The following is a 27,741-nucleotide window of genomic DNA, read 5'->3' as shown; positions in this document are numbered from 1 at the left end:
CCTGCTTTTGCACGGAAAAATGTCCGTGTGGTCTGAGGTTGCGGGAGCTGGTGGAGCACTCGGTCCTGCATTCGATGGTCTGCGACCATCGAATGATGGGGGAGGTTCCCTTAGATGGAGGAGGCGTATTCCGTGAAAAATACATGTGCGGTCCGTTCGGCCAGCTTCTTACTGCGTACGGACGGAGTTGGCGATCCGTATGGAAGGCGGGGTTTCGCACGCACGGTCCTGGCCGCATATTCGGATCCGGCCGCACCGATCAGAATAAGGGCCTATGTTACCTTCATGCCCCACCCATTTGGCTGCAAAATGCCCTCGTCCCCTCCTAGTTCCAACTTCACTGCCCACTTCCAGGGAGACCCAAAAGTCAGCAATTATGTTTCTGATGGATGTCTTGTGCCAAGGATAGGAGTATAGGTTTTCTTAACATGCTCACTGATAATGATGAAGGCTACCTAACCACATATGGATTGGGGCAGTGTGATCACATGGATGCGTGCGATCACATGGATGCGTGCATATTTCTCCATGTACGCAAAGCAAATGTAATTACAACTACTGTAACTTGCGTACAATGCACAATCTGACCTGGAAAGAGAAGCACAGTGCTGTTGAATTTGACCCTCTGAGCTACTTCAGGAACATACTGTAGATATAGATGCAAGCATGCAGTATAAATCTAGTCAGGTGATAGGGACGCACGAGAATGCGCATCGCTGTTGCTGGGGGCCCAACACACACAGCAATTTGTGTTTCATGTCTAAGTGCTCTAGTCAAATCGCTTATAAAATAGGCCAAACTCGCTACATGTGTAGGCCCTATAAGAAATATTGCAAGAAGCAGTTTATCATTCTTGAAAAATAGCAACATTTCTGTGAATAAACATTTATAGGATACCTTAAAAAACATTTTAGGGTCAATCTAAATTATCAGCAATTTGAAAATCCCTAACTTGATTTTTTTTTATAGCATTAGCTCTCTGCATGCTTATTTATATTTAAATATTTTTTAACCTAAATGAGACCCTGGTATCTCTGTTATAATATGTTCTATGGAATCATTTGTCATTAGCACAAATGGACACTTATTCCTAAGAGAGAGCTCATTGTCTGATTTACTATCCTTCATTTAAAAGACGAATACAAAGCTTCAAGACACAATATGGAAGAATTCCATCAGGGTTGCCTAGACACTGCACTGGTAAATGTGTTGCAGAAACAGCCTGTGTGGTTACTATGGAAGTATTGGAAATTATTCACAGAAAATGCCACAACTTCCATCAAACATATTCATTATGTAAGATTTCTTTTATGCACATACAGTTCTAAAGCTGTACTCAGAGGCAGGTACAGCTGATGACTCATACCTTTTATCCTAAATCAGGCAACTAAAAGAGCATCAACATTAGAAATGCTGCTGAAATAGAATATTATGTGGCATGCTAATACCCCTTTTACACCTAAAAGCCGGGTCGCACCTAGGTTTTTGGACCCGGCTCCAGCCCAGGTGAAACTTATGTATTGACCCCTTTCACATGGCGTCCCCACTCGGCATAATGCTGGGCGGGTGAGGTCACCAGAGGCGGAGCCTGAGCCAGCACTGGGAAATCTCCCAGGGCCGGCTTTTCAATTGCAGTGAACGGGTTACTTGTTTACACTGCACTACAAACCCGGTTGAACCCGTGTTCAACCTGGACCATTTGCCGGGTTGAAATCCGAGTGTTTACAACGCCTGCAAACCTGGGATTTTGCTCATTCCCATGCAAAATCCCAGGTAATAAGTGCTGGTGTAAAAGGGGTATAAATAATATTGGGAAGTAAATACTTTAAAAAAATTGAACAAATTAGGTAAACAATCCTTGTTTCATTGAATCTCAACAAAACTCTAGGGAACTTATGATTGGTTGGAATGGATGTGGCATCTCATTTTGTAGAGAACACTGGTACAATTAGTAACCTTTTCCTTGTCCTGCTACTTTGAATGCAACAGCATGCTGTCCAATAAGTAGGATAATCTGTCGGTGAAGGAAGATTTGTCATGTTTTTAAACCTTGCATTCATTATTTGACATATTTTATATATGTGCACAAGTGACCAAACACTTAATCTTCAAGTTCAAAGACTGTAATGAATGGTCCTATGCTGGACTAGATAATGGGGCTTTCTTATGGAAAATATAATGATTTCCTCAACGAGTTAGCATTTATCTGGAAAGCTTTATGTTACAGCACCAGCAAAGTATTAGAAAGGACTTTCACAAAGAAGCGCCAGATTAAATGATTTCCCTTTAATACAATGATGGTGTAACTTAATGTGCAGCACAGAAACCTGGTATTATCCCTGTAACTAAGAGCACAATAGGCCTGTATCGTATGAATCAAATACTGCGCAGTAAGAACACACTGGGCCAGCATTTACTAGTGGGAGGTTGTACTTTTATATTAAAATGAATGCATTCTATCCTAGAACTACATTTAGTTTTGCTTTAATAACTTATACAATGTGTTCTAAATGTACAGCTTATTCTAAATAAAATAGTCATTTTTTATGTAACTAGGATTTTTATTACATACGTGCCAAGTTACCAACCTACTATAATATAAAAGAAAGCGAACATACTTTCATATTTATAATCTACAAAAGGAAGACTGTACTCTATTAGATGGGAATTCTCTATTCTCCAGATTTCAAAATAGTCTATATGCCAGTTTGATGTTTGTACAAGGTGCTTCAAAAATATCTCAGCACATCACCCAGACAGTAACAGACACAGTGGGATAAAAGTAATTGCTTGCAACCCATGTACAATAGGAAGTTCAATTGGTTTACCAAAAAATGAATTAGAATTTATTAGAATTATGGACATGACAAGTCCACTTGAAGTAGTCCTAAGCAGCAGGGTTTTATAAACTATTACTGACACACTCATAGAAAATATTCATCTAGCCTAGTTACACTACCTACAGACAGAGCAGCTCTCATTAGATCGCCATCCGCCACCATTCGACCAGCCTGTAAAAATGGGTCAGTGCGCACGAGACGCTCGCACACCCCGTTCTGGTGCAGCCCGCCGGCCCGCACCCCCTTAACCCTGCCCATCTCCCTGAAGATGCAGTGGCTCTCCGCCAGCGATCGCCAGCTCAGGGAATCTGGCGAATCCTTAGGCTGGCTAAGTGACCCCAACACGTATTGTAAACTTCCTGCAGATCCCACCGCAGAGTACAAAAAGGAGCTAGACCGAGTTCTAGATGATGCACACAAGGATGGCAAAATTTCTATCAAATTATCTGGAGCCCTCAAACAGAACTTCCCCATTTGCCCGGTTTTCTTTACTGTGCCAAAAATGCATAAGAATAGTGAACATCCGCCCGGCAGGCCAATAATATCCGCTAGGAATGGCCTCTACCACCCAATCTCAGCATTCTTAGATGGCATTCTGCAACCGCTCATTTTGAAACAGCCCAATCATATCAAAGACACCACCAGCTTTTTGAAGCGTCTGCAACAAAACAATGGGTACTCTTTACCTAGCACGGCGCCCATCGCGACCATCGCGACCATCGCATGCACTAAAAAACGGGTGCGATGCGATGCCCGCGATGCCCGCGATTTTCCCATAGGGATCAATGTTAAAAGTCAGATTGGTCGCGATTTTAGCGTTAATTGGCTCAATGCCCGCGATTTTTACATAGGAATCAATGTTAAATGGGCCACAGAGCCCTAATAGTCCCCCTGAAGTGTGAAATGGCCCCCACAATTTTTAACGCCACCCCACGATCAACGTGAACCCGAAGCGTGGCGAGCGCAGCGAGCCCGCGAGGGGCGGCGGTACGCGTCCTCCGACCTTTTCATACCCCCACTATCCACGTCGGCGTGGAGTTGAGAATAGAATAGTGTGGCGAGCGCAGCGAGCCACCGAGCCCGAAGCGTGGCGAGCGCAGCGAGCCCCGCGAGGGGACGCGGATACCTTCACAGGTAAACGTGTCCCCTCGCGGGCTTCACAGGTGTCCGCGTCGCCACCCATCGCCATGGCCCTGTCTGGTGCCTGCACTGAGCTGCTCACACTGGCACTGATGCACATCTCTGCACTAATCTCTGCACAAGATGACCCATGGCACATCCAGGGGAAGAAGCCGCTCAGCCACCGACCAAGGACCACGGACTCAGCGCTCGCTACTCACAGGAAACAGCCGCACGTGCAGGATTCACCGGTGGACAGAAGACGTCACCACGTCGGACCAAGTAAGCCACGCCCAACGCGTTTCGTGGCTTACTTGGTCCGACGTGGTGACGTCTTCTGTCCACCGGTGAATCCTGCACGTGCGGCTGTGTCCTGTGAGTAGTGAGCGCTGAGTCCGTGGTCCTTGGTCGGCGGCTGAGCGGCTTCTTCCCCTGGATGTGTCGTGGGTCATCTTGTGCAAAGTTCGGTATTCTGATGTGGCTGGCAAGTATATGATTTTAAACCCCCATGTATGTGAGCACAAAAACAAGAAAAAGTGTTGTTTATATTTGGCTCATTGGTGCGTTTCTCTCTCAATTCTTTTGCATATATATATATATATATATATATATATATATATATATATATATATTTATTTATTATTTATTTATTTATTAACAGTTTCTTATATAGCGCATACAAATTCCGCAGCGCTGTACAGAGCATAGTTATGAGCAAACACAAAACAAAATTACATTACAAGACAGTTTAGGACAAGTACATGGTTAATACAGATAGTTACATCAGGGGACAGGACACTGAAGCAATTATCAGGGTGGCAGTGGTTTATATATTCTAAGAAAGGCACATGAGGAGAGAGGGCCCTGCCCGTGAGAGCTTACATTCTAAAGGGGAGGCTTAGACAGACAGGTATAACACAGAAGGGGGAGAGGTGGGCATAAACAGGTTAGGATGAGAGATGGTCAGGTTTTATGCAGGAGGGTCGGAAGAGGTCAGCTTAGTGTTTGATATTTTAAGTCTAAAAAAGCGATGGGTCATCCAAGAGTAGACAGCAGAGAGACAGTTGGAGATATGAGTTAGGATGGAAGGAGAGCGATCAGGAAACGAGGGGTAGATTTTAGTATTTTCGGCATAGTGGAAGTCAAGTGAACAAATAAGTTCACCCAGAGAGGACATGTAGAGATAGAGAAGAGGGCCAAGAATAAAATAATCAGGGACACCTACTCTCAATGGAACAGCAAGAGAGGTAAAGTCATAAGAGGTACAGCTGGGCATTTTCAAAACGGACAGTGCAAGTACAAGCATAAAGAGTGATATTCAAAAAGTTTTAGCAGATGGAGAAATGGTGATATCACAGCTGAATAGGCAGATTAAGCAGCCAGGAGTAGTGTGATGTGAGAATGAAGTGAGCTCACTCAAAGCAGTCTTGGTTTTCTGGGTTGCTGGTGTCTTTCTGATTCACTTTGATACGAAGATGTTAAGTTGGTTGGCAGTTTCTGTCCAGTTTAAGTCCAGAATAAGTCCAAGCTTTAATCTATGTAACTGTTTTCGCCCTACTTAAAAATATTCCTACTTTAAAATATGACAAACTAACAATAGTCAGCTTGCAATGGTCAGCCAGGCTGTGGTCAGCCTTGTGCTCACAATATATACTAAAAGCTGTTTCTAAGTTAATTGATTGAGACCCCACCCAGCCAGAGCCCCTCTTCCACTAGCAATAAAACTAAGATAACAAATGGTAAGAGGTTACATACCATCCCAGCCACTAATAAATTCTCACTCACTTTCAAATCTTATAAAAATATTTGCACAATTACCTAAATATAGCAGTTTGCAAGCAGATACTACAATACTGGTGTAACAGATGATATGAGTTACCTAAATATAGCAGTTTGCAAGCAGATACTACAATACTGGTGTAACAGATGATATGAGTTACCTAAATATAGCAGTTTGCAAGCAGATACTACAATACTGGTGTAACAGATGATATGAGTTACCTAAATATAGCAGTTTGCAAGCAGATACTACAATACTGGTGTAACAGATGATATGAGTTACCTAAATATAGCAGTTTGCAAGCAGATACTACAATACTGGTGTAACAGATGATATGAGTTACCTAAATATAGCAGTTTGCAAGCAGATACTACAATACTGGTGTAACAGATGATATGAGTTACCTAAATATAGCAGTTTGCAAGCAGATACTACAATACTGGTGTAACAGATGATATGAGTTACCTAAATATAGCAGTTTGCAAGCAGATACTACAATACTGGTGTAACAGATGATATGAGTTACCTAAATATAGCAGTTTGCAAGCAGATACTACAATACTGGTGTAACAGATGATATGAGTTACCTAAATATAGCAGTTTGCAAGCAGATACTACAATACTGGTGTAACAGATGATATGAGTTACCTAAATATAGCAGTTTGCAAGCAGATACTACAATACTGGTGTAACAGATGATATGAGTTACCTAAATATAGCAGTTTTCAAGCAGATACTACAATACTGGTGTAACAGATGATATGAGTTACCTAAATATAGCAGTTTGCAAGCAGATACTACAATACTGGTGTAACAGATGATATGAGTTACCTAAATATAGCAGTTTGCAAGCAGATACTACAATACTGGTGTAACAGATGATATGAGTTACCTAAATATAGCAGTTTGCAAGCAGATACTACAATACTGGTGTAACAGATGATATGAGTTACCTGTAATGAGAAGGAGACAGGAGTTACATCACAGTTGGTCCAGAATAAGTCCAAGCTTTAATCTATGTAACTGTTTTCGCCCTACTTAAAAATATTCCTACTTTAAAATATGACAAACTAACAATAGTCAGCTTGCAATGGTCAGCCAGGCTGTGGTCAGCCTTGTGCTCACAATATATATATATATATATATATATATATGAAAACTGTGTATCCAGAGATACATAGAAGACAGCACTCCTTGATCCTTTTAAAGTCCAGTGTAGCACAATTTATTCAATCCATAAAATTGAGCATCAGACCTTTATGCAAAACATGGCAATCTTATGCCTTTACTAGTAGTGAGGGTCACAAGCATATTCACCCATCCTTGCAGTATGACACAAGCAGTCGGCAGTCGACGGATCCGTTTCGGCTAGAAGCCTTTCTCACAGCCGAAACGGATCAGTCGACTGCCGACTGCTTGTGTCATAATCTCTTCAAGGTGTGTGGATTCCTCAAGTTCTCTTATATATATATATTTCCAATTCTTAGGGCGGCACTCACTTCAATAAAGTCGACTAAGACAAGTGGTAATTATCAACGTTTCGGAGTCTGTTTATTTTCACTCCGTCATCAGGTGTCCTGATGACGGAGTGAAAATAAACAGACTCCGAAACGTTGACAATTACCTCTTGTCTGAGTCGACTTTATTGAAGTGAGTGCCGCCCTAAGAATTGGAAATATTTGGAATCCTGTGAATCGGGTGACCAGGGGAAAGCAACACTGAGTTTGTATATGTGGAGGTGTGCTGGACTTACAAGTGACTATATATATATATATATGTATAGCACTCAGAAATAAAGTACACAGCAGGGACATTATTTGCCCGCCCATTTTGTCAAGATATCAGCTATTTAGGAAAAGCACTTTTTTCTCAACAGCCTATATCCTGATGAAATGGCCGTCAGGGCTATGAAATGTTGATGGCATCCTGGCAAATAATGTAATGTATATTTGATTGATCCAATACACTGTTTTATTTCAGCATGGCATAATGTGAATTTTCTCTCATTCTGTGTGGCATAATGTGAATTTTGGGCCTAATGCATTGGGAGGGGAATATTTTGCACAGAGTGAGATGCCGGTAGATCAACAGAATACTGTTTTTATAGGGGATGTGTTGTAGGGGTGAGGGCAATTCTGTAGGCATCTGGGGATGAAGGCTGAATGTGTCAGTCTTTTGTATATTTTTTGCGCCAATCTTGATTTTAATTTAAAATATCAACAGGCTGAAAAATTAGTTTTACAAAGAAAAGAAAGGTAGACAGTGAATGCAGAAAATTCAACAAAGAATGGACACCTAAATATTTATTTTACTCTGTGGGTGAAAAAGCTGTGTGTTTCATTTGTAAGGAATGTGTGGCAGTAATTACAGAATATAATTTAAATCTACATTTTGAGACAAAACATGCTTTGAAGTATAAAAATGTATTTGCTGAAGACAAATCAGAGAAAGCCAATGAGATGGTTGCACAAATACAAAAAGAGCAAAAAATGTTTACAAATTCATCATCTGCTCAGGATGGTATAACAAGGGTGAGCTATTTAATAGCATACAAAATCGCCAAAAAACAGTAAACCGTTCAATGAAGGAGAATTTATAAAGGAATATATGGTTGACTCTGCCGCAATATTGTGCCCAGACAAGAAAAAACTATTTGAAAACCTTAGCTTGTCACGGCAAACTGTTGTGAGGCATATCAAGGACATATCTGAGAATATTGAAGTGCAATTAAAAAATAAAGTCATAAATCAATGAAAAAATTGACATTACAGAAGAATTGGCAACAATGCAGCCCATGAAAGATACAACAACTGGAAAGGATTTATTGGAGGCTGTAAATCAATTTATGTCCAAAATTGAAGTGACAACAGATGGAAGCCCCAATCTAACATGAAAAAATGTTGGATTGCTAAAACGAATTCAAGACCAAGTCAGAGAAAAGAAGCCAGAACACAAAATGGTCTTTCTACATTGCATTATACATCAAGAGGTCCTTTCTAAAAGCATTTTTAAATTAAGCAATGTTGTGGACACTGTTACAAAGGAGGTCAACTATATTTGTGCAAGAGGATTAAATCACAAGCATTTCACTCATTTCAACACTTTGCAGCAGGTTGCTGTTTCAGATGCAAATCTGGTTAAAAAAATATGCATCATCAATACTCGATTTACATGGTCAATTTTCGCAGAGATTCAATGATTTGAAAACAATTGAAATTTTTTTTATCTTTGGTCTCCTCACCTTTCACATTTGATGTCAATAACGCTCCTTGTGATCTTAAACTTGAGCTTATTGACCTGAAGTGTGATGCTTTGCTTAAAGAGCAATTCAAATCAGAGCCTCTTCCCAGATTTTATGCCTCTCTCAATGGAAAAAGCTTTCCAAAGATCAAGGCTCATGCACGGAAGATGCTTGTCCTATTTGTCTCAACCTACATATGCTTATATGCTTACTTTGATTCTACGAAGGCACGATTGTTTATTATTTTAATGCCCCTGGTTTCTCTCTTCCCCTTCTCCTCCTCCATTCCGGTTCCTTTTACTCCTGTTTTTTTTTTTAATCAGTATTAATTTTCTTATACTGTTTGTCTTGTAATATATTTAGTAAAAATATTCTTGATAAAAATATTACAGCATTTTTGGTGATGAGTATTGTAAATAAAACATATTTTGTGTGCGGCCCTCAAATATTGACTGCAGGTGTTAAGTGGCCCCCCAGCCAAAATAATTGGCCACCCCTGCACTAGAGCGATGTGTACCCTCCCGATACCAAGACATGTAGCTTTGTGTGGCTAGCGGTCCATGCTATTTTAAGTTGTGCATATGGAGAAGGGAAGGTGGTTTCAGATGAATCCCTGATGGCTAGCATGGGTCAGGAGCAAGTGCAGATGCCAATGCCCCATGCTGGAAGCCAAATAGACGCTCATATTAGCCAAATGACAACAGGCATTAGAATAAGGTTCTGTAGTAAAACAGGTGTCTGCAGTATCACACAAACACAGCAACTTTACCTCCAACTCAGAATCAGACCAACTCTGTGCACGTCACGTGGATTCCACATTTTTTTCTACGGAAGCAAATGTCTTTATTCTACTCATTGTATTTACATAACAAAGTGTGTTTTAGGAAATTTTTTATTATATTTATTTATAGTTTCAAAAAATGAACTACACATTATTAACCTTCCTCAGCATATTTAGCAGTTTACAATATTCATCTATAAAGGACTATTTTACTAAATAACAATTCTTCCATCCCTTATCAACCAAAAAGAATTGGAGAGTTCAAACTGCAACATTAAAATGCAGAGGATTTGTCCTAAGAGACCACCCAGAATCCATCTGTAAATTACTTCCCAGTAGACATGTTTAAAACCACATGGTATAAAAAAAATATTTGCAGTTTAAAAAAAAAAAAATCAGCTGTAGTTAACAAATAAGGCAATTATCTTATATACTTTTATAATTTTCTGTAAAATTTTAGACAACTAGTGGATTTTTTTATATCCAATATCAAAACAGATACAACGACGAATTTGGAAACATCTCCTTGACTTGCAGAAGGTATGAGATCTATTAAACAACTCATTACAGTGATCTAGTGATAACCAGATGATGGGTAAAATGGTGGGGAATATTTTGTTTTTGTAAAATGAACTGTATCGGTGCCATATTATTGGCACCCAGTGAACACATTTAATCCCAGCATGCATCTAATCCAAGTGATGCCAGACAAAAGAATAATACAAGAAATTTATCAATAAAGCCTTGCACTGAAAGGACACAAAGTAGTGTGAGGAGAACAAAGAACAAGAGCTGAGAGCAGCATTCATCAAGCCATTGTTTATGACCCCCTGGAAACCTTCCTCTCACAATTGAAACACCAGTGCCTGCTATCATCGGCTGAAATCAAACGTGGCCTTCCGAAATGTTATTTTATTGATAACATCTAGTCCTCAGTATGTAGCTATGAAAGAAACAGCAGTTTATCAGGAGTAAAACTGAGGAAAGAGAGAACACAAAATAAAATCATACAGAACATTGCTCTATTTAGTCATGAACCAAATACTGTATTTGCAATACTCCCAATTTTATTGTTAAATTTCTGCATGTATTTTCTGTATTTATAGAGTAATTGAGGAAACTGCAACATGAGCCCCCAACAGGGAAAATGCCATCTGTGACTATTATGGAAATTTGCCCATTTTCTGCCTGGATATTATTAAAAGTGATAACTGCGGTACCTGCAGCAGTCATATGTTGGGCCTTTTATTATTTTTTAGGAGCAGACTTGATCATTTTGAAAATGTATTTATGGTAGTGGTGGTGGAAACAAAGCCAGAGGTTATACCCTCTGTATGGTTATACTTATACCATTAATATGGCGCCTTCTGCTACATCCAGCTGCACTTCTTAAGGTGCATACACACGGTTCGCTTCCATTTTCAATTCGATTTCTATTTCTATTAGAGATGGACTATTTGACTTGCTCTGATGTTTTTTCTACTCCTTTTCAATTTTTACTATTTTATATTCGATCTTCCATTGGATGTGCATTCGAATTGCTATTAGATTTGCAATTAGATCAATACTGGCTTCAGGCAGGAGATGGACATCGAATTGAATGCTCCAGTGAACACGTTAGATTTGCATTATCCACTATTAGATTTCCACTATATAGTCATGGCTGCCTATTCGATTTCCACTACACGGACTTCGCATTGGGATCGAATCTGCATCGAATGTAGAAAAAGCATTCGATGGCCATTTGATTTTCTATTCGATTTTGCTTCTGTAAGCAAAATAGAACCAATATCTCCTCAATCTCATGATCATTTTAAGGCGCAATTGAGGGTAAACAATGCAGCATTTTAATAGAAACATTGATGACACTGATGGTGAAGGTAATTGTTGGCAAGGGGAATTCTACAAATTGGAATGAAGGCTTGCTGTAGGTGTGCTCATTTTTGCACAGGGAAGGCTGCATGCTAGGTTGAACTTACACCAATTTGAGTTGTTCAAATTCACACTATGTATGTGAGTTTCCACAAATAGAATGCAGCTATGCAGTTAGTATCTAGTATCTAGTATTTGCATCTTCTTACAATTAGAGCAATGGACACATTTTCATCTATATTGTCTAGTGTGTATGGGCTTTATCAACAATGATGCATGCTCCCATTAGCAATGTCCTCTCTCATCTGTACATGCAGCTCGACCTAAAGATATCGTCAAGGACAGCATACTTTTGGCCACTGACAATGTCTTTTGTCAAATCACTCAGTCTGTTTTCACTATATCATTTGTCCAGGAGTTCAAGGGAAATCATGAATGACATTATATTGTTTGTAGTGTGGTCTATTGTGAACCCAGCTAAAGAGATCAGTGTCTCTTGCATTAATGTAGTATTTAGTTAGACCCATAGATATTCATTAGGGATGTAAGGTGTAAATAAAACATTGGTAAAAACATACATAAAAAATACACTTTGTGAGTTGCCTACCGTACATCTGACCTCAATTTACTCACATTTTTGCCCACAGCTTTAGCTAATTGTGACCTGATCTCATAAATGAGATTAAAGTGCATTACAGGGATGCAGGTTCATTTTAACTGCATTATTCTATGTAATTGTTAGCAAGCAGCTGGTGGTGGTCCTCTGTTCTAAATAGCTAGTTCAATCTCATTTCACAGATGCTGAAATGGAATGTTTCCTATCCATGTGACACAGAGCCTTATACCCATAGGATAAACCATTTGTGGGTGAGTAAATTGCGCTATAAAGGAATGACACCAGCAAAACTGATATATCCTGTGGCTGTGGCATTCATCTGTCCCTCTACTCATGTTAGTGGACCCAATATGTACATTAAAACAACTTTACCACCAGCAGCAGTCTACATGTTTGACAACTGACAGAGTACATCTATGAACCTGTAAGGTCTCTGCCATATCTAGGTTTTCAGGACAGTTTTAAATGCATTATAATCCAGTAAGTAGCTATTACTTGACTGATACTTCTCATATTGGGGCACAAGGTAGAAAGGTAAGGCATTATGGCCAGGAGGAGATGTATCAAAACTTCTAGAGAGATCAAGTAGAAAGACAAAATTCCAACCAATAATTCTGATATTTATTAAGCATAGCCTGTACAATGTCAGTTAGAAGCTGATTGGTTAGTACTTTATCTCTCTCTAAGGATATATAAGGCCCCCACTCGCTCTATTATATCACATTTATTTCCCAAAAAAAGGGACTTGTTATCCAAGTAAAGAAACATTCTCGTTCTTCATTATATACCCTTGTATCAATTGTGTTTACATAGGTGTTATGAATAAAGAATATGTAGGAGCAGATTCAATTAAATGATGGTATGCTGATTCTGCTTACACCTGCCTAAGCTGTAATAGGAGGTAACCCGATGGAGGAGAGGAAGTGATATGGGGCGAGATGGGCTGCGGGTGGAAATGATAGTGGAGCTATACCGTAGGGAAGAGAGGAGTGAAAAAGGGCTTTTGGGAGGGTGAGAGGTTTGAAATGGATCTTGAGTAGGAAGCCTATGAAACAGGTTATACAGGGGAAAGGCCAATGCTGAGAGGCGAGTGAGGAAATTATGAGATAAACAGCAGGACAGACTAAAGAGGGTAAAGGCTGAAATGGGAGAAGCTTGCGGGCAGGAAGTTACAGTAGGTGAGGCAGAGAATAATAGATGAAACCAAGGCAGTGGAATTAAGAAGACAATGTTATTAACAGAAAGAGAGTAGGGATAATGATGGGTTCCTGGTAGCAAAGAAAAGTCAGATGATATTGTTTCATTAATAAAAAACACTTAAAACATTTATAAAAGTGACACATCTCAGCTGAATGTAACACACCTACCACAAACAGATTATTAAAAGGGTGGCTTTTTAAAATTTGTTTATAATTGTTACATTTGAAAAAACAGTTTTCTATCTATCTATCTATCTATCTATCTATCTATCTATCTATCTATCTATCTATCTATCTATCTATCTATATATATATATATTTACTTATACTGTAATTACTAGTAACACTTAATTCCCTAGCCGGGGCAAATGCAGGATTTTCAGGGGGGTTTCCAGATATATATATACTTGTGTGTATGTAGACAGTATAATGCTGGGCGCATTAAAGCGTTATTATCACGTTAACGTAATGTACCATTAACAAGGAGGCAACGTGGCGGGGAGGGGGGGGAGAAGTGCTGCAGAGGCACAGAGCCTCTGACAGCATTACACAGACCCTGCACCCCTCCAAAAATAGCTGCAGGGTGTGGAAGGCCGTTGGTGTGATACAACACAGGGTGAGGGAGGGCATCAGTGTGATAGAGGCCAAGCTGTAGAATGAGGGAGCGTGTCAGTGTGATAGAGGCCAAGCCGTAGAATGAGGGAGCGTGTCAGTGTGATAGAACACAGTGTGAGAGAGCGTGATGGAGGGGGCATGTCCGTGTGATAGAATGCAGGCCACAGTGCATCTGGTTTATGTTTCAGCATGGGGGGAGGGGTTGATAGCTCTTGAGGGGGTGGGAGCCCCAAAATTTCAGTGCCTTCGCAGTGATGTTGGCTGGACGTTTCGGTGGTGTACCGCCCTTCTGCGGTAGCGGAAACATGTTTGCACCCCCCCCCCCACTGCATCAAGCCAGGGTTGGGTTACCACATGATGGCGTCTGCGTGGTGAATGCTGGGCTTCTCTGCACTACAATGCATGTTAAATGAGTACAGGGAGCCAATCACACTGAAAGGAAGCTGCTGACATTGGATGGCTGAAAGCAGCTCACACTGACAGCCAACAACAGCACGGAGCCTAATGGCTGCTATCCCACCCTACAGACAGTTGGCCGCTAGGTAGTACAGTACCTGCATGCAGCTCCCCTCTGTCCCCCTCCCCAGACCCTTAACTGTGGGGAAGGGAGCACCTCCGCCGGCCGCTGTTTCCTCCTCCTCTTCCCTCCATTCCCCTGACCCCAAAGCCTGGCGGAATGGGGCACCTCTGCAGGCAGCCGCCTCCTCCTGCTCTCCCCTCCGTGCCCCTACCCGCGCCCCTTAAGTTGGGAAGGGAGCACCGCCGCCTCCTCCTCCGCTCTCCTCCGTCCCCCGACCCCTAAGCCCGGCGGAAGGGTGCACCTCTGCAGGCAGCTGTCTCCTCCTGCTCTCCCCTCCATGCCCCTACTCTCACCCCTTAAGCCAGGGAAGGGAGCACCGCTGCCTCCTCCTCCTCTCTCCTCCACCGCTGCTGCCTCCAGCTCATGGAGGTTTCATCTGCCAGCAACTCCGATTGTAGTGCCCACTGTACGGACTGTCTCCGTCTCACCCCCCCCCCCCAAAAAAAAAAATTTGGCCTGTCAGCGGGGTTTCCAGTTACTCAGAACCCCCCCCCTGTGTGCGCCAGTACCTAGCACTGATTGTTAGTTTTATTTAAGTAAGATTTACCAAAAGGTCATTGAGAAATAAACACTTTTTACCATATAATGTAAAGCAAATGATTTGTCTACACTAGTGTGCAGAATTAGCTGAAGAGTTGAACATCTAGATTTTTTTCAAAGTTGAATAAATTCTACAAACCCATCTGTCACCCCTTATGGTTCTATAACTATAATCCTGTAGCCGCACAATTAAATTGCTGTGTTTGAGTTTGTTCACCTGATTGGTTTTGTATATACTGTATATATAGAACACAATGAATACTGCACAACCAGTAATGTTTTCTTGTCTTCTTCTTATAAATATTTAATAACTAAGAGTATGAATGAATTACAGTTGAATAATATATATCGCTTTGTCTTCATATACCTATACAATGCATCCTGCTGGAGAAATGAGCAGGACTTCATTGCTAACTGGACATTAGCACAATGCTAAATCTTTCTTGCATAGGTTTCCACTACAGCCCGGAGGTTTACAGCGTAAGGTGCTGCGGTTTGCAGACAAGACTTTTCACCAGCGGATTGGTGGAGTTGGGTTCTTTCACATGTATTTGTATAAAATTGGTGTAAAAGAAAACTAACAAATGCCTTTCTTTGCTGATTTTGCTTATTATTTAATAGTTAAAACTGACTACATGTATCCTCACAAATCTATTTATTACCAATACACATTTCTGCCAATTCATTTATATTTTATGAATATAAATGGCTTGATTTTTGTTATTTGCTTGGTAAAATGATAAATAACCATGGAATTAAATTGTATTTACTGTAACTGCTGGTTTAAATATCTGATTGAACTGTACTTGGTTCTCAATTTCTGTATCTTCATAAAATGTGAAGAAAAATACTCAATTTAAATATCTCATTTCATTTTGGTGCTATTTAATTACACGTGGCAGGCTTACTGTGCTGATAACATTGCTGTGTCATTCACATTATACAAGTCTATTATCTCACTGCTTCTAACCAGTTATGATAACTCTACTTTGTGGTCCACATTATCCATTTAAAGTGGGGTATGTAATATCTTTTCTATAGGTCTAAGTAGGTAACACCATCTAGTTGTTGTTGTTGTAGATCTACACATTTTAGTAAATTATGCAAGCCACCCATTTTATAATCTCATTTTGATGAAAGGCTCGATGACTGGCAGTGAATAACGTAGGCAGCATTGGACATGTATTGGCATAAAATATGTTCAAGTTTTTAGGGGTAATAATAGATTCCCTAGGCTTCAAGATTCACCTGTCAGACGAGAGATGTACCAAGATCAGGGCTCTCTCAAAATCACTTATGAAGAAGGGACAGACTCCATTGAAAGATTGCTTGCAGCTACTGGGCTTGATGTCCACCACCATTGGAGTCATACTGCAATGGTGCAGTATGACAATGCAAATACTCACCTAAGGCAGGCTCCCATCTATAGACATTGTGACATCTGTTACAGGGACATGAATGGGTGCTATCTGGGGGTGGTACAATTCCTGGTGTGTTTCTGGGCTCCATTGGGGTGGGGTGGGATACTGCATTTGTGATATTCAGGGGACTATCACAGATAATAAGCTGTTGTTTAATGGAGTTTTTTGTAAAGGTCTGGGGCAATGGTGTAACGATAGTGAGGCAGACCCCGCGGTGTCTTGGGGGAGCCAGCGCCGTCAGAGTCTGAGGGGAGCACTGACAACAAAAGATGCACTGCTGCAGTGACAGCAGATGTGGAGGAGGTGCCCCCATCCCACGCTCCTCCCCCTGTACCCAGTGACTGCTTGTTTTCCAGGCTCAAAGCCCACCAGCACCGCTCCCTCTCTCCACAGAGGATAGCTGCTGCTATAGCAATCCGCCCACCTCTCCCCTGCACAGGACCGGCCCATGATGGAAAGTACTCGTCTGCGTACAGAACAGCAGCAAACCAAGGGCCCCATCTCCCCAGATGGACCATCCACAGGGCAGTGCTGCAAGTACAGGGGGAGAATGGGCAAGTGACCCTGCCCCATCACACAGCACTCACCCTGCTCTTCTGGCAGCATGCTGGCAGCTACATAGGCTGGTTCTGAGCGTGTGCTACTGATCTGACATGAAGCTCCTCCAGTCACCAGTCCCCGGAGGCATGTCCAGCACCTCAGAACAGCAGAGCCGAAACAATTAACATATCAGGGTAGTTTCTGTATGCAGAGAGTCTTTTTTATTGCAGTGTCTTGCTTTCACTTTCTCTTCTCCTTATCTGCTGCACCCCCATCCTCCCCCACATACATATGTTTCCCTCTGCTGCTCACTCTCTTCTCACACCTCCATCTCCTGATTACTCTCTCCTTACATACCCCTATCTCTTACTCCTTCTCTATGTCGATGACACCGTCTCTCTCACTCCCTTTTCTCTTCCCTCTCTTGTCCCCTCTTTATTCCTGACACCATCTCTCCCCCCTTCTTTACTTGGTACATTCTCTATGTAAATGGAACTACTGGGGACATTCTATATGTAAATGATACTGGGGGCATTCTATATGTAAATGGCACTACTGGGGACATTCGCTATGTAAATGACACTACTGGGGGCATTCTCCATGTAAATGGCACTACTGGGGAGCATTCTCTATGTAAATGACACTACTGGGGGCATTCTCCATGTAAATGGCACTACTGGGGAGCATTCTCCATGTAAATGGCACTACTGGGGACATTCACTATGTAAATGACACTACTGGGGGCAGTGGCGTAACTATGGGGCCGTGGCGCAGAGGGGTCTGTCTGTGGCGGGCGTACAGTGCGCACTGAAGGGACCTCCCTGCCAGTCACCACTCACCAGGTAAAGTTTCACACTAGCAGCCACAGCATTCCCCACTGTAACAGCCGCCAGCGCTATAGTGCCGTGCTGGGCTGAGTCTGGCAGTGAATCTGCAGCTGGTGCACAGGCTGCAGAATGAAAGGGTCCCAGTCACGGCTGCTAGCACGGAACTTCCCCTCACTCGTCTCCCCCCCCCCACACTGCCCGTCAATGACTGCTGTTTGCCTGCTATCTGCCACCTGCCGCATCTCCCACCTACTGCCTTCTGTTAAGTTAGAAAAGGCTCTGAAGCTGCAAATGTTGTTGGTAGTTTTTAATGGAACTTTATGCATTTTTTACTTAAGTATGACACAGTGGTGCAGGAGGAGGCAAGGGGACCCAGAGGTGCATGGAAGACATAGAATTGCAGGATGGACAGGGGGATTGGTATGGAAAGTTGAAAAGGGAAGGATAGGTGCAGGGGGGACACAGGGACGCAGAGGTGACAAGGGGACCGAGAGGTTGAGATAAGTGAGAGATAACGGGGCAGAGATATACAGGAAAGTAGGAAGTGAGAGGTGGAAGTGGGATGGAAAGGTGCGTAGCATTTTGAAGGAGCCGCCACCTTGCAGTGTCTGTGGCAGACTCACTGCAAATACAGAGGATGAGGAGCTGCTGCTTTTGCAGCGGGTGTGGTATGCGACTCCGACAGTCGGGATCCCAAAGTCATTATCCCGATGTCGGGATCCCGACTGCCCGGAGTCAGACAGCGTGGTCAGCGCAAAAAAGCCCCTTGCGGGCTCGCCGCGCTCGCCATGCTACGGGCACGATGGCTTGCCACACGAGCCACCTATTCTAGTCTCCCTCTTTGGGGGTCGTAGACCCCCACGAGGGAAAATAGCAGGTGGCCGTCGGGCACCCGGCTGTCATCGTTTTGAAAGTCGGGATCCCGACGACGGGTAAATGACTGTCGGGAACCCATCCGGCACCCTTTGCAGCAGCAGGGAGAGACTGGCATCTATAGGAGAAAATGCCCATAATGCAGACAGTGAATAAAGGTAGCACTTCAGGATCTACGTTTTTTCACCCGTACTCAAGTGCTGAAGTGTCACCTTTATTCACCGTATATATACATATATGCTGTATATACTGTATACATACAAACATGTATGTGGTATATGTCTATATCATGGGTCCTCAAACTGCGGCCCTCCAGATGTTGTGAAACTACAAATCCCAGCATGCCTAGCCACAGTTTTGCTATAAGGGAGTGTTAAAACTGTGGCAAGGCATGCTGGGATTTGTAGTTTCACAACATCTGGAGGGCCGCAGTTTGAGGACCCATGGTCTATATTATATGTATCTTTTTTTTTCCCGCTCTTGTCATGGGGGGGGGGGGGTGGGGGGGCGCCTCGAACATTTTTGGCATGGGGAGCAAAATTTATAGTTACACCACTGAGTGGGGGCATTCTCTATGTAAATTACACTACTGGGGGCCTTACGTATAAACAAGACTAAAATGTCATGGGAGTGTAGGTGGAATTAAGGTGTGTGGCATATAGTGCAAGTGGCATTACGGTGTGTGGTGTATAGTGCATGTGACATTACGGTGTGTGTGGTGTATAGTGCAAGTGATTACGGTGTGGTGTAATGCATATGGGGCATTATTTTGGCTTGGGGGAGCAAAATTTATAGTTACACCACTGGTCTGGGGGCCACTAGACTTGCAAGTGTATTTATTAACAGTTTCTTTTATAGCGCATACATATTCTGCAGTGCTTTACAGAGAGAATATTTAAACATTCACATCAATCCCTGCCCCAGGGGAGCTTACAATCTATATTCCTACCACATGTACACGCACACACAGACATTCTAGGGTTAATTTGGAAACCAGAGTACCCGGAGTAAACCAACGCAAGTACGGGGAGAATATACAAACTCTGCACAGTTAGAGCCATGGTGGGAATTGAACCCATGACCTCAGCACTGTGAGGCAGTAATGCTAACCATTACACCATCCGTACTGTATTGAAACCAACTGCTTCCAGACAGGTGTAGTAATGTATTAATCTTCTGTTTAAAGTCTATTTTGGTGTTGGCTCCGCCTATGTTTGATTTGGGGCCACCCATATAAGGCCACTTGTAGAATTTTTTACAGGGCCACTATTAGTTACCAATCTGCCCCTGATGAGGATAGAATCTCAGCCATCCTTCTCTTTTCCTTTTAGCAGTAGGAGCATAACAAAAGTTTTACAACCAATGATACGGTGCGCAAGAATGAGGGAACAGCCTGTTAGCTACCCTGATTTCACCCAATACATAGACAAGTGCACAGCTCAGCACCCATCTTCCTGCTCCCAGTGCTTGTTCTGTGACATCATGACATCATGTGCACCAGCGCATACAGAGATGTGTTGGGGGGGGGTTGTTGGTGCTGCCTTGCACTTCAGAACCACTAGGAAACCTCCATTGTGACATGAGTCTACTGTATGTCCTGATCCAAAACGTGCTTTTATGTACAGTACTGTATGTGTTACAATGTTTTGCTTTGAATTATGTCTATGTATTTCATTAGGAAGCTCTTTAAAATTATATTATGGTATAGTATAGCCCAGTGGTTCCCAAACTGTGCGCCTAGGCTCCCTGGGGTGCCTCGGAGCACTTGCAGGGGTGCCTCGGTTTGGTGGTCCAGAACCGATTCAAATTATTAATGGTCAATGTAATAGGCAAAACCAGAGCTTGTGGCTTCCAGTTTTAAAATATGTGGATAAACAGAAGTGAATCCTGTCCCTCACCACATAACTGGACCTAAGGATGAAATATAAGCACAACTTATTTAATTTAATATTGTTTTCTGAAATTCTCGGTAGCAAACTTTGCACCTAGGGGTGCCCTGACAAATATTCTGATAATCTAGGGTGCCGTGGTGCAAAAAAGTTTGGGAACCACTGGTATAGCCTATTGTAAAGAAAAGAACATATTACATTATATATTAAAACATAAAAACACATTTGTTCAATTCTCAAACCTCCTTTTTTCATTTTGGTGATTAACTAGTTTGAACCACAGTTGATTTTACCAAACATATTATAAATGATGTCCGGATGTGCATAGTTTCTCTGCACTTAGTGCACAGCTGCCAACTGACTCTGACCTTAAGCTATAAGTAACAGCTTTTAACCAATTTATCATGGACTCTTTTGTACCTGCCGTTTTAAATACTTATTCTGTATTTATAAATGAGGGAATTATTACTTTATGACCAGCCAGGGGTCTAATTAAAAAGGAGTGAAAAAAAAATGGAAAAATTCTGCTTCGAAATTACCTAATATCTACCTTATGCTTCATTAAATAAAGAAACATTTCCATGTGACTTGTATCATTGGAGGGATTTTCACACATTGTATGACCTCCCCAAAGCATACAGTACATTTTTCTTTGCATACAGCAAGACCAGGACTAGCAAGTCAGGCCCCAATACACCCCCATACACCAGAATGAGCTTGTACCCAAGCATACAATCTCGCAGGGTTGTATGACGGATAGTGTGCACATCATGTGCACACAATATTGCAATATGCGGTCCCATGGGGTAAAGGGTTGGTCCTCTAATCAGACGTGCTGCACATCTGATCAGTCATGATTGGGAGCAGATTTCATGTGCATTAAAGCACATGCAATCGGTCATTCATCGAAATATCGACGTCTCATACGACCGTCGTTATATGAGTGGCAGTTTTCAGGCAGTTTAGGTGCATACAAACAATCCTGAGAAAGTAACCAAAAGTAGCCAATGTATTGACAAAAATAACAACCATATGATTGGAAACTCTTATTTTTGCTATGACGGCTATTGCTCTACTGATTCAGTGACAGTAGGTCCCATGCTTTTTTAATTTATAGTAATACATTCATTGTATTATTATGGTAGTCTGCCCACACAAGGTAATTCACCCACTGACATCAATGATACTATTTTACCAAGGAAATAAATAAGCTGCACCTGTCCTGTGCAATAGGCCATATTTCATGCTACATGAACCTTCCTAGCAATTAAACTTGGTACACACTTGTCTAGTTCTACGGGGATCAAACTCAATCCAACTGGAGACCTACTGTAGGTCACAGATACAGTACAAAACCCAATCTATGTGCACACACCTTTACAATTTCTCTGTAGATCTCCAATCTGTTTCTGCTGAAACCATCTGACTAAAGAAGTGTGTCACAGTACACACTTTTCAAAGTTTTAGCAGACAGGCTGCCATGCACAAGGTTGAAATGGAAGAAGAACTCAACAAACCAGTGTCAAGAGCATACACACTTCTAATTTGGTCTGGTGATGGCGGATAGATCCACTGATATTTCAGCAGTTATAAACCTTTTGACAAGACCAGAACACCAGGAATGGATGAAACTAGAAGATTTGTGAACTTACACACTCTATAAATGTCTGACCAACTGGTAGGTGAAAGGTTGGCTTGATTTAGAACTGGGCAAGTGTGTGCAAAGTTTTAGATATCTTCCAAAACTGTAATTAAATATTGTTAACACGTTTGCTAATGATTCACTGAAAGATAGGATGTCGCTGTACTAAAAAGACTATATAATAATGGGAGCACAATTGTTTAACTATCCATGTGATTGGCAGGTGAATGTACAGAGATACAAAAACAGTAAAGTCTGGTTCAGTTTAGTTCTCCTGAAAACAAACTATGGGCCAAATGTAATAGTGTGTGAGAATCAGAAAGTGAGAGATTTTGGGAGAGTTTTCCCATTTTCTTAAGCTACAATCCTTTATGGTCCATACACACTGGGTGATTATGCCCAGCGTGTATGGACAGCGATGACGGCTCAGTGCATACACACCGAGCGGCTTTCCCCCTGCCCGGCGCTGTCAGTGAGGGGCAGACGGCTTTCCATAGCGCAGCGCTAAATAAAGCCGTCCAGAAAGCAGTTCACCTGCTGGTAATACAAGCAGATGAACGGCTTTCCCGGCCCATCACCGCTCATTGCCGGGCCGTACACACTGGGCGGCTTTGAGCTGAAAGCCGCTAAAAACACCAAGTTTGAGCGGCTTTCAGCTCAAAATCACCCAGTGTGTATGGGCCTTTACACTGCAAAACCACGTTGACTTTGCCATGTAATGGATTGCCGCTTTAAAATAATGGGAATACTCTCCCAAAATCTCTCACTTTCTTATTCTCACACCCTACATTTGGCCCTATATTCCTATTCTGCAATCCAGACTAATATTAACTGGTGTTTTGTATGTTCTCTGGGTATTACCAAAAATTATAACTTGCCAATGCCTTTTGGACCAGTTTTCAAGCTTCCAGGGGCGCGAAGTTGTTTTCCTTGGCCAAATGGGAATCCTGAGATGCATCCCATCAGAAGTAACACTGGCAAAAGCTGATTCTATAACCCAGATCCCCTCTTGGCAAGATTAATATTCTACAAATGTGTTTGTTCATGAAATTAAATGTGTAGTATTTAAGCTGATTTGAAAGTATATGATGGTAAACTATGCAGAAATAATGTCTGGCAAACAACACACAGTAGGTTCCCCCCCCCCCCCCCCCTTTTTTAAATCAATTTAAACTTTTGTGAAATCAGGTACAGAATTTAGAATGGAGATATTAAGAAGAATGCAGATACTGTACTTAATATAATGATGAGGGACTTTAGGCTTGGCTCAGCCATTTCATTTCAATTGTTCTGCTTTTCACTACTTGGGATAGCCACTGATTATATGGATAGCACAGTTGTACAATATACTGGGGCATTACAAAGGTCAATTTGGACATGGACATTAGAAAATATATAGAAGACACCTTAATGAGCACTGATTGCAGCCAACTAAAGTTGATGTTGCACATTCCAACAGAATGACCTGAAATAGTGTACAATATAAAATGTGACAGTAAGATTAAGATATACAGGTATTTTTCTCACATATGTCTTTCAGTATATTGGGACAAAGACAATTAAGAATGCTACAATGCTACTGGTAGTAATGATATATTAACATTACATCCAATTTATATATTATTCGAAGGTTAAATACAATTGCTAATTTTCTTAATGATTTATATTGTATTTATTTGATTTAAAAATACTATTCTCTGCCCATTTAGTATAAAATGTTTAATGCCACAGTGTATAAGGCAACAAACTCAGCATCCCCCAGCTCTTTGTCTGAACATGATCTTCAGAATGAAGAGCCCAGACTGTCTGTGGCCAGTAAATTATGTCAATGGAGGAATAATTAAATGGTAGGCAATGCACTGGAGGAGAATAGCAATACACTGGATTCTACAAAACCTAATTAACTCCCTGTTACAGTACTAAAATTATCCCATAAATACATAGCAGTACAGGTTTACAAATTAAGATTTGATCATCTTAGGAAATGTAAGCAAATGTAATTTAGCCATAAAGAGCTACATTATGTTTTATAAAACAGCTGCAATGCTGTTGGGAATAATTATTCTTGCCAAATATTCATTATACCCACAAGCTTCCGTTCTCGGTCTTGAAATTGGTCTATAGCAAACTTGAATTAATTGAAATGACTATATAATGGGGAGCTGGCTTACTGGTGTACACCATCTGGCTAACAGACAATGCTCACTGAATGGCATTAGTTCAAGCAGCTTTCGTTGCCATTAGTAACCATGTACCTGATTCATCCTTTGAACACAGGAGGGGTAGGCAGCACGTAGCAGTATACTGGGAAAGATCAGACAGCAGGTGAGCTGTGCTTACATACAGTACATACTGTACACAGGCTCAGGTTTGGGATGGTATAGGCTGCATTTTACAGACAACAGCAGAGCTCATGGGCTAATGAAGGGCTGCATATACTCGGTTCCTTTACCCTTTTTAGGCTGTAACAATAGAGTGCAAACATGTTGCACCCCAGAGATCACCTTTCCCATCTGCTTCACAATTATAGTCACCAAATGGATTATATGCCAGCTATGTTGACCCTAAAACATTAGATGCAATGAATACTGTAGGTGCTGCCCTGCTGCAAACCTCTTTCTTAACCATTTAAAAGTGCATTAGAGATAATACCAATGAACACACAATGTAGCCCCTTATTTTCAACACAAAGGCCAAATAATCGTTAAAATGGCAACATCAAAGCACACCGCGCATTAGGCATCTGCAAAGGGGAATATTTATGGGAAGTCTCCATTTAAAGCAAACATGCCCTGTAATAAAGCATTAGGAGAAGGCAGCTATTGTATCTCCCGTGCACTGGGCAATGTACAGTGCACAGCATCACCTCTGACCAGCCAAACATACATGTGCATTGGCCAATGCATAATGCACAGTATCACCTCTGACCACAAGACATACATGTGCACTGGCCAATGCATAATGCACAGTATCACCTCTGACCAGCCAGGCATACATGTTCACTGGCCAATGTATATAATGCACAGTATAACCTCTGACCAGCCAGACATACATGTGCACTGGGCAATGCATTATGCACAGCATCACCTCTGATCAGCCAGACATACATGTGCACTGGCCAATGCATAATGCACAGTACCACCTCTGACCAGACACATATTTCCACTGGGCAATACTTAATATAGTATCACCTCTGAAGTGAAGGCTTGTTCCCCACATGAGGCTACCTATGAGAGGCAGAATATGAGAGGTATGCGGGGAGCTCAGCATCTAAAGCACAGGAATATGGGTTCCATCCTCCTATGTACTAATCAGCAGCATTTCATCCTTCCATCACTTACCCATCTGGCAGAGGAGGAGAAGCTGCAGACAAGCCACGGAGCAGCGTACATGTACCATCTCTGGCTCTGTGTCGGGGTCTCAGTGCAGGGGGCAGTGGTGTAGGAATGGGATAAAATGTAGGTCCGGGCTTCTGCTATATTCCTTAGTAATGTGCCACCTCTAGCAGTGCTCCGCAGCCATGCCCGTCTCCCCGCTCCGACCCGCTGTCAAGAGGGAAAAGCAGCAATGAGCACGGCCTGCCCATGAAAGAGCCGCCTCACAGGCAGCAGCAGCAGATCAGACCCTCACGCAGATAGGGTTAATTGTGGCCAGGAGGACACGCCCCCAGCACACGATTGGCTCACCTTGGGATCCCGTCTGCTGCAGATTTGGGGTAAAAGGGATCCTGAGTAATCTACACAGAGAAGGTGACCAGGGTAAAAGGCTGCAGCGCCAGTCAGATCACCTGTAACACCAACACAGATTACCCTAATGCCCCCTCTCCCCCCTCCGCTGCAGCTGTCATCTGCTGAGATCAATGAGCACATTAAGCAGCATTAGCATTACAGCCTGCATATTATAATATTGCTTTCTTCTCCATGGAAGTGGGATTATGTGTACACACGCAGTGTGACTGGCAGGCCTCCTGAATGGAGGATTATACGATATAGTGTGTACATAAGGGAGACATTGCTGTGCAGAGACAAGAGGAGGTGTGTCAGGTGCTGCAAACTGGTGAGACCGCTTCTCTGAAATGTCATTGCAGCTATGTACAGTGCAGAGCCCCAGGCTGCCTGGGTGACCTGTGACGTGCAGGTGGCGAAAGGAGCTCACTATCATTATATTGCAGTGATCTTTGTCCAAAATTGTATACACAGTTAAGCGATTCTTTGCCACGATGCATGTATATAAGTCTCACTGGGTGTGCGCAGTGATGGTCTTGCCATAGTAAACCCACTGACAATTTATGAACATGGGACCTTATTCTGATTGACTCACAAGGCTTCGAATTTCATAGCCTTGTGAGTCCATCAGATGCCGCCTACCGCCCCATATGCCTTATACCTTAAACACAATTTAATCCTTTATATGCTGCTGTCTGCTGGATTAGAAACATGATTGTGTTATATGGGGATCTGACTCCTTCAGCTACAATTATTGTTATCATCTTTACAATGTGTTGTAAGTGCTTACAAGTACCAAACCACAAACATTTACCACATAAACAAACTAGGAACATGCCTAAGGCAAAGTTGTTGAAGGGTTAACATTAGAACATGTTTGGGATAAGTACAGGGGCGGATTTAGGGGTGATGGCACCCCTAGGCAAACCAATAATGTTCGCCCCCCCCCCCCCCCACATAATTGTCTTATTTTTATTGATTACTTATAAGCTCTCATTTGATAACAGCCAATATAATGGATTTATAAAAAAAGCCACTTACTGTGACATGTTCTTCTATTATGTATACATAGTTACTAAGTAGGACAGTTACAGGGGCAGTATCTGCTTGTCCTATACATTTACACTCTATTTAAGATGGAATGTAGTACATTACAGTGGATATTTTGCAGTTATTGGTATATTTTGGGCTGACCGTACTATCACATTCATCCAAGTGCCGCCCCCAAACATGTGCCGCCCCTAGGCACGTGCCTCACGTGCCTAATGGGAAATTCGGCTCGGGATAAGTATATTTACGTTTTGCTGTTATTTAGTGTAGGCGATTTCCCGGTGTCTAGATTGCCCATACAGAGCCCATACACACGCAGAAATGTGTGCTAAGCAGTTTTGCTAATTGATTAACTATCAGGCTATAGTGACTTGCTGAGGGGCATACACATGGAGCAATCTGTGCTTTCTAAGTGATCTCGTCAGATCGCTTAAGGAGCATAAGCAGGGGGTGATTTCAGACCCATTTCTAAGCGATCTGACTAGACTGCTCCAAAATAGAACACGGATCGCTCCATGTGTATGTCCCCCGGTGAGAGCGATGGGTGGTCCCACTAGTCACTATCACATGACTAGATTTTGACTGCATGTA

At 42.1% G+C, this 27,741-nt stretch overlaps 1 protein-coding gene across 6 annotated transcripts in view; it reads right to left on the bottom strand.

Annotated features, from left to right (window-relative positions):
- The window catches only part of PTPRZ1 (protein tyrosine phosphatase receptor type Z1), a 186,886-nt gene extending 160,720 nt beyond the window's left edge, over window positions 1–26,166 (bottom strand). For 2 of the 6 annotated variants that reach the window (XM_083182828.1, XM_083182829.1), the window contains exon 1: window positions 25,717–26,134. In XM_083182828.1, coding sequence (XP_083038954.1) covers window positions 25,717–25,774 — 58 coding nt within the window. In that variant the 5' untranslated portion in view covers window positions 25,775–26,134. Of the gene's footprint in view, window positions 1–25,716 lie in introns of all 6 variants that reach the window. The other 4 variants (XM_083182827.1, XM_083182830.1, XM_083182831.1 and 1 more) reach the window with 4 other exon arrangements.
- Window positions 26,167–27,741: the final 1,575 nt, after the last annotated feature.

This window comes from Crinia signifera, chromosome 4 (genome assembly GCF_055691185.1).
Source record: "Crinia signifera chromosome 4, ASM5569118v1, whole genome shotgun sequence".
Lineage (NCBI taxonomy): Eukaryota > Metazoa > Chordata > Amphibia > Anura > Myobatrachidae > Crinia > Crinia signifera.
Note: the sequence above shows the minus strand (reverse complement) of the source record. Positions and strands in the feature narration are given on the sequence as shown.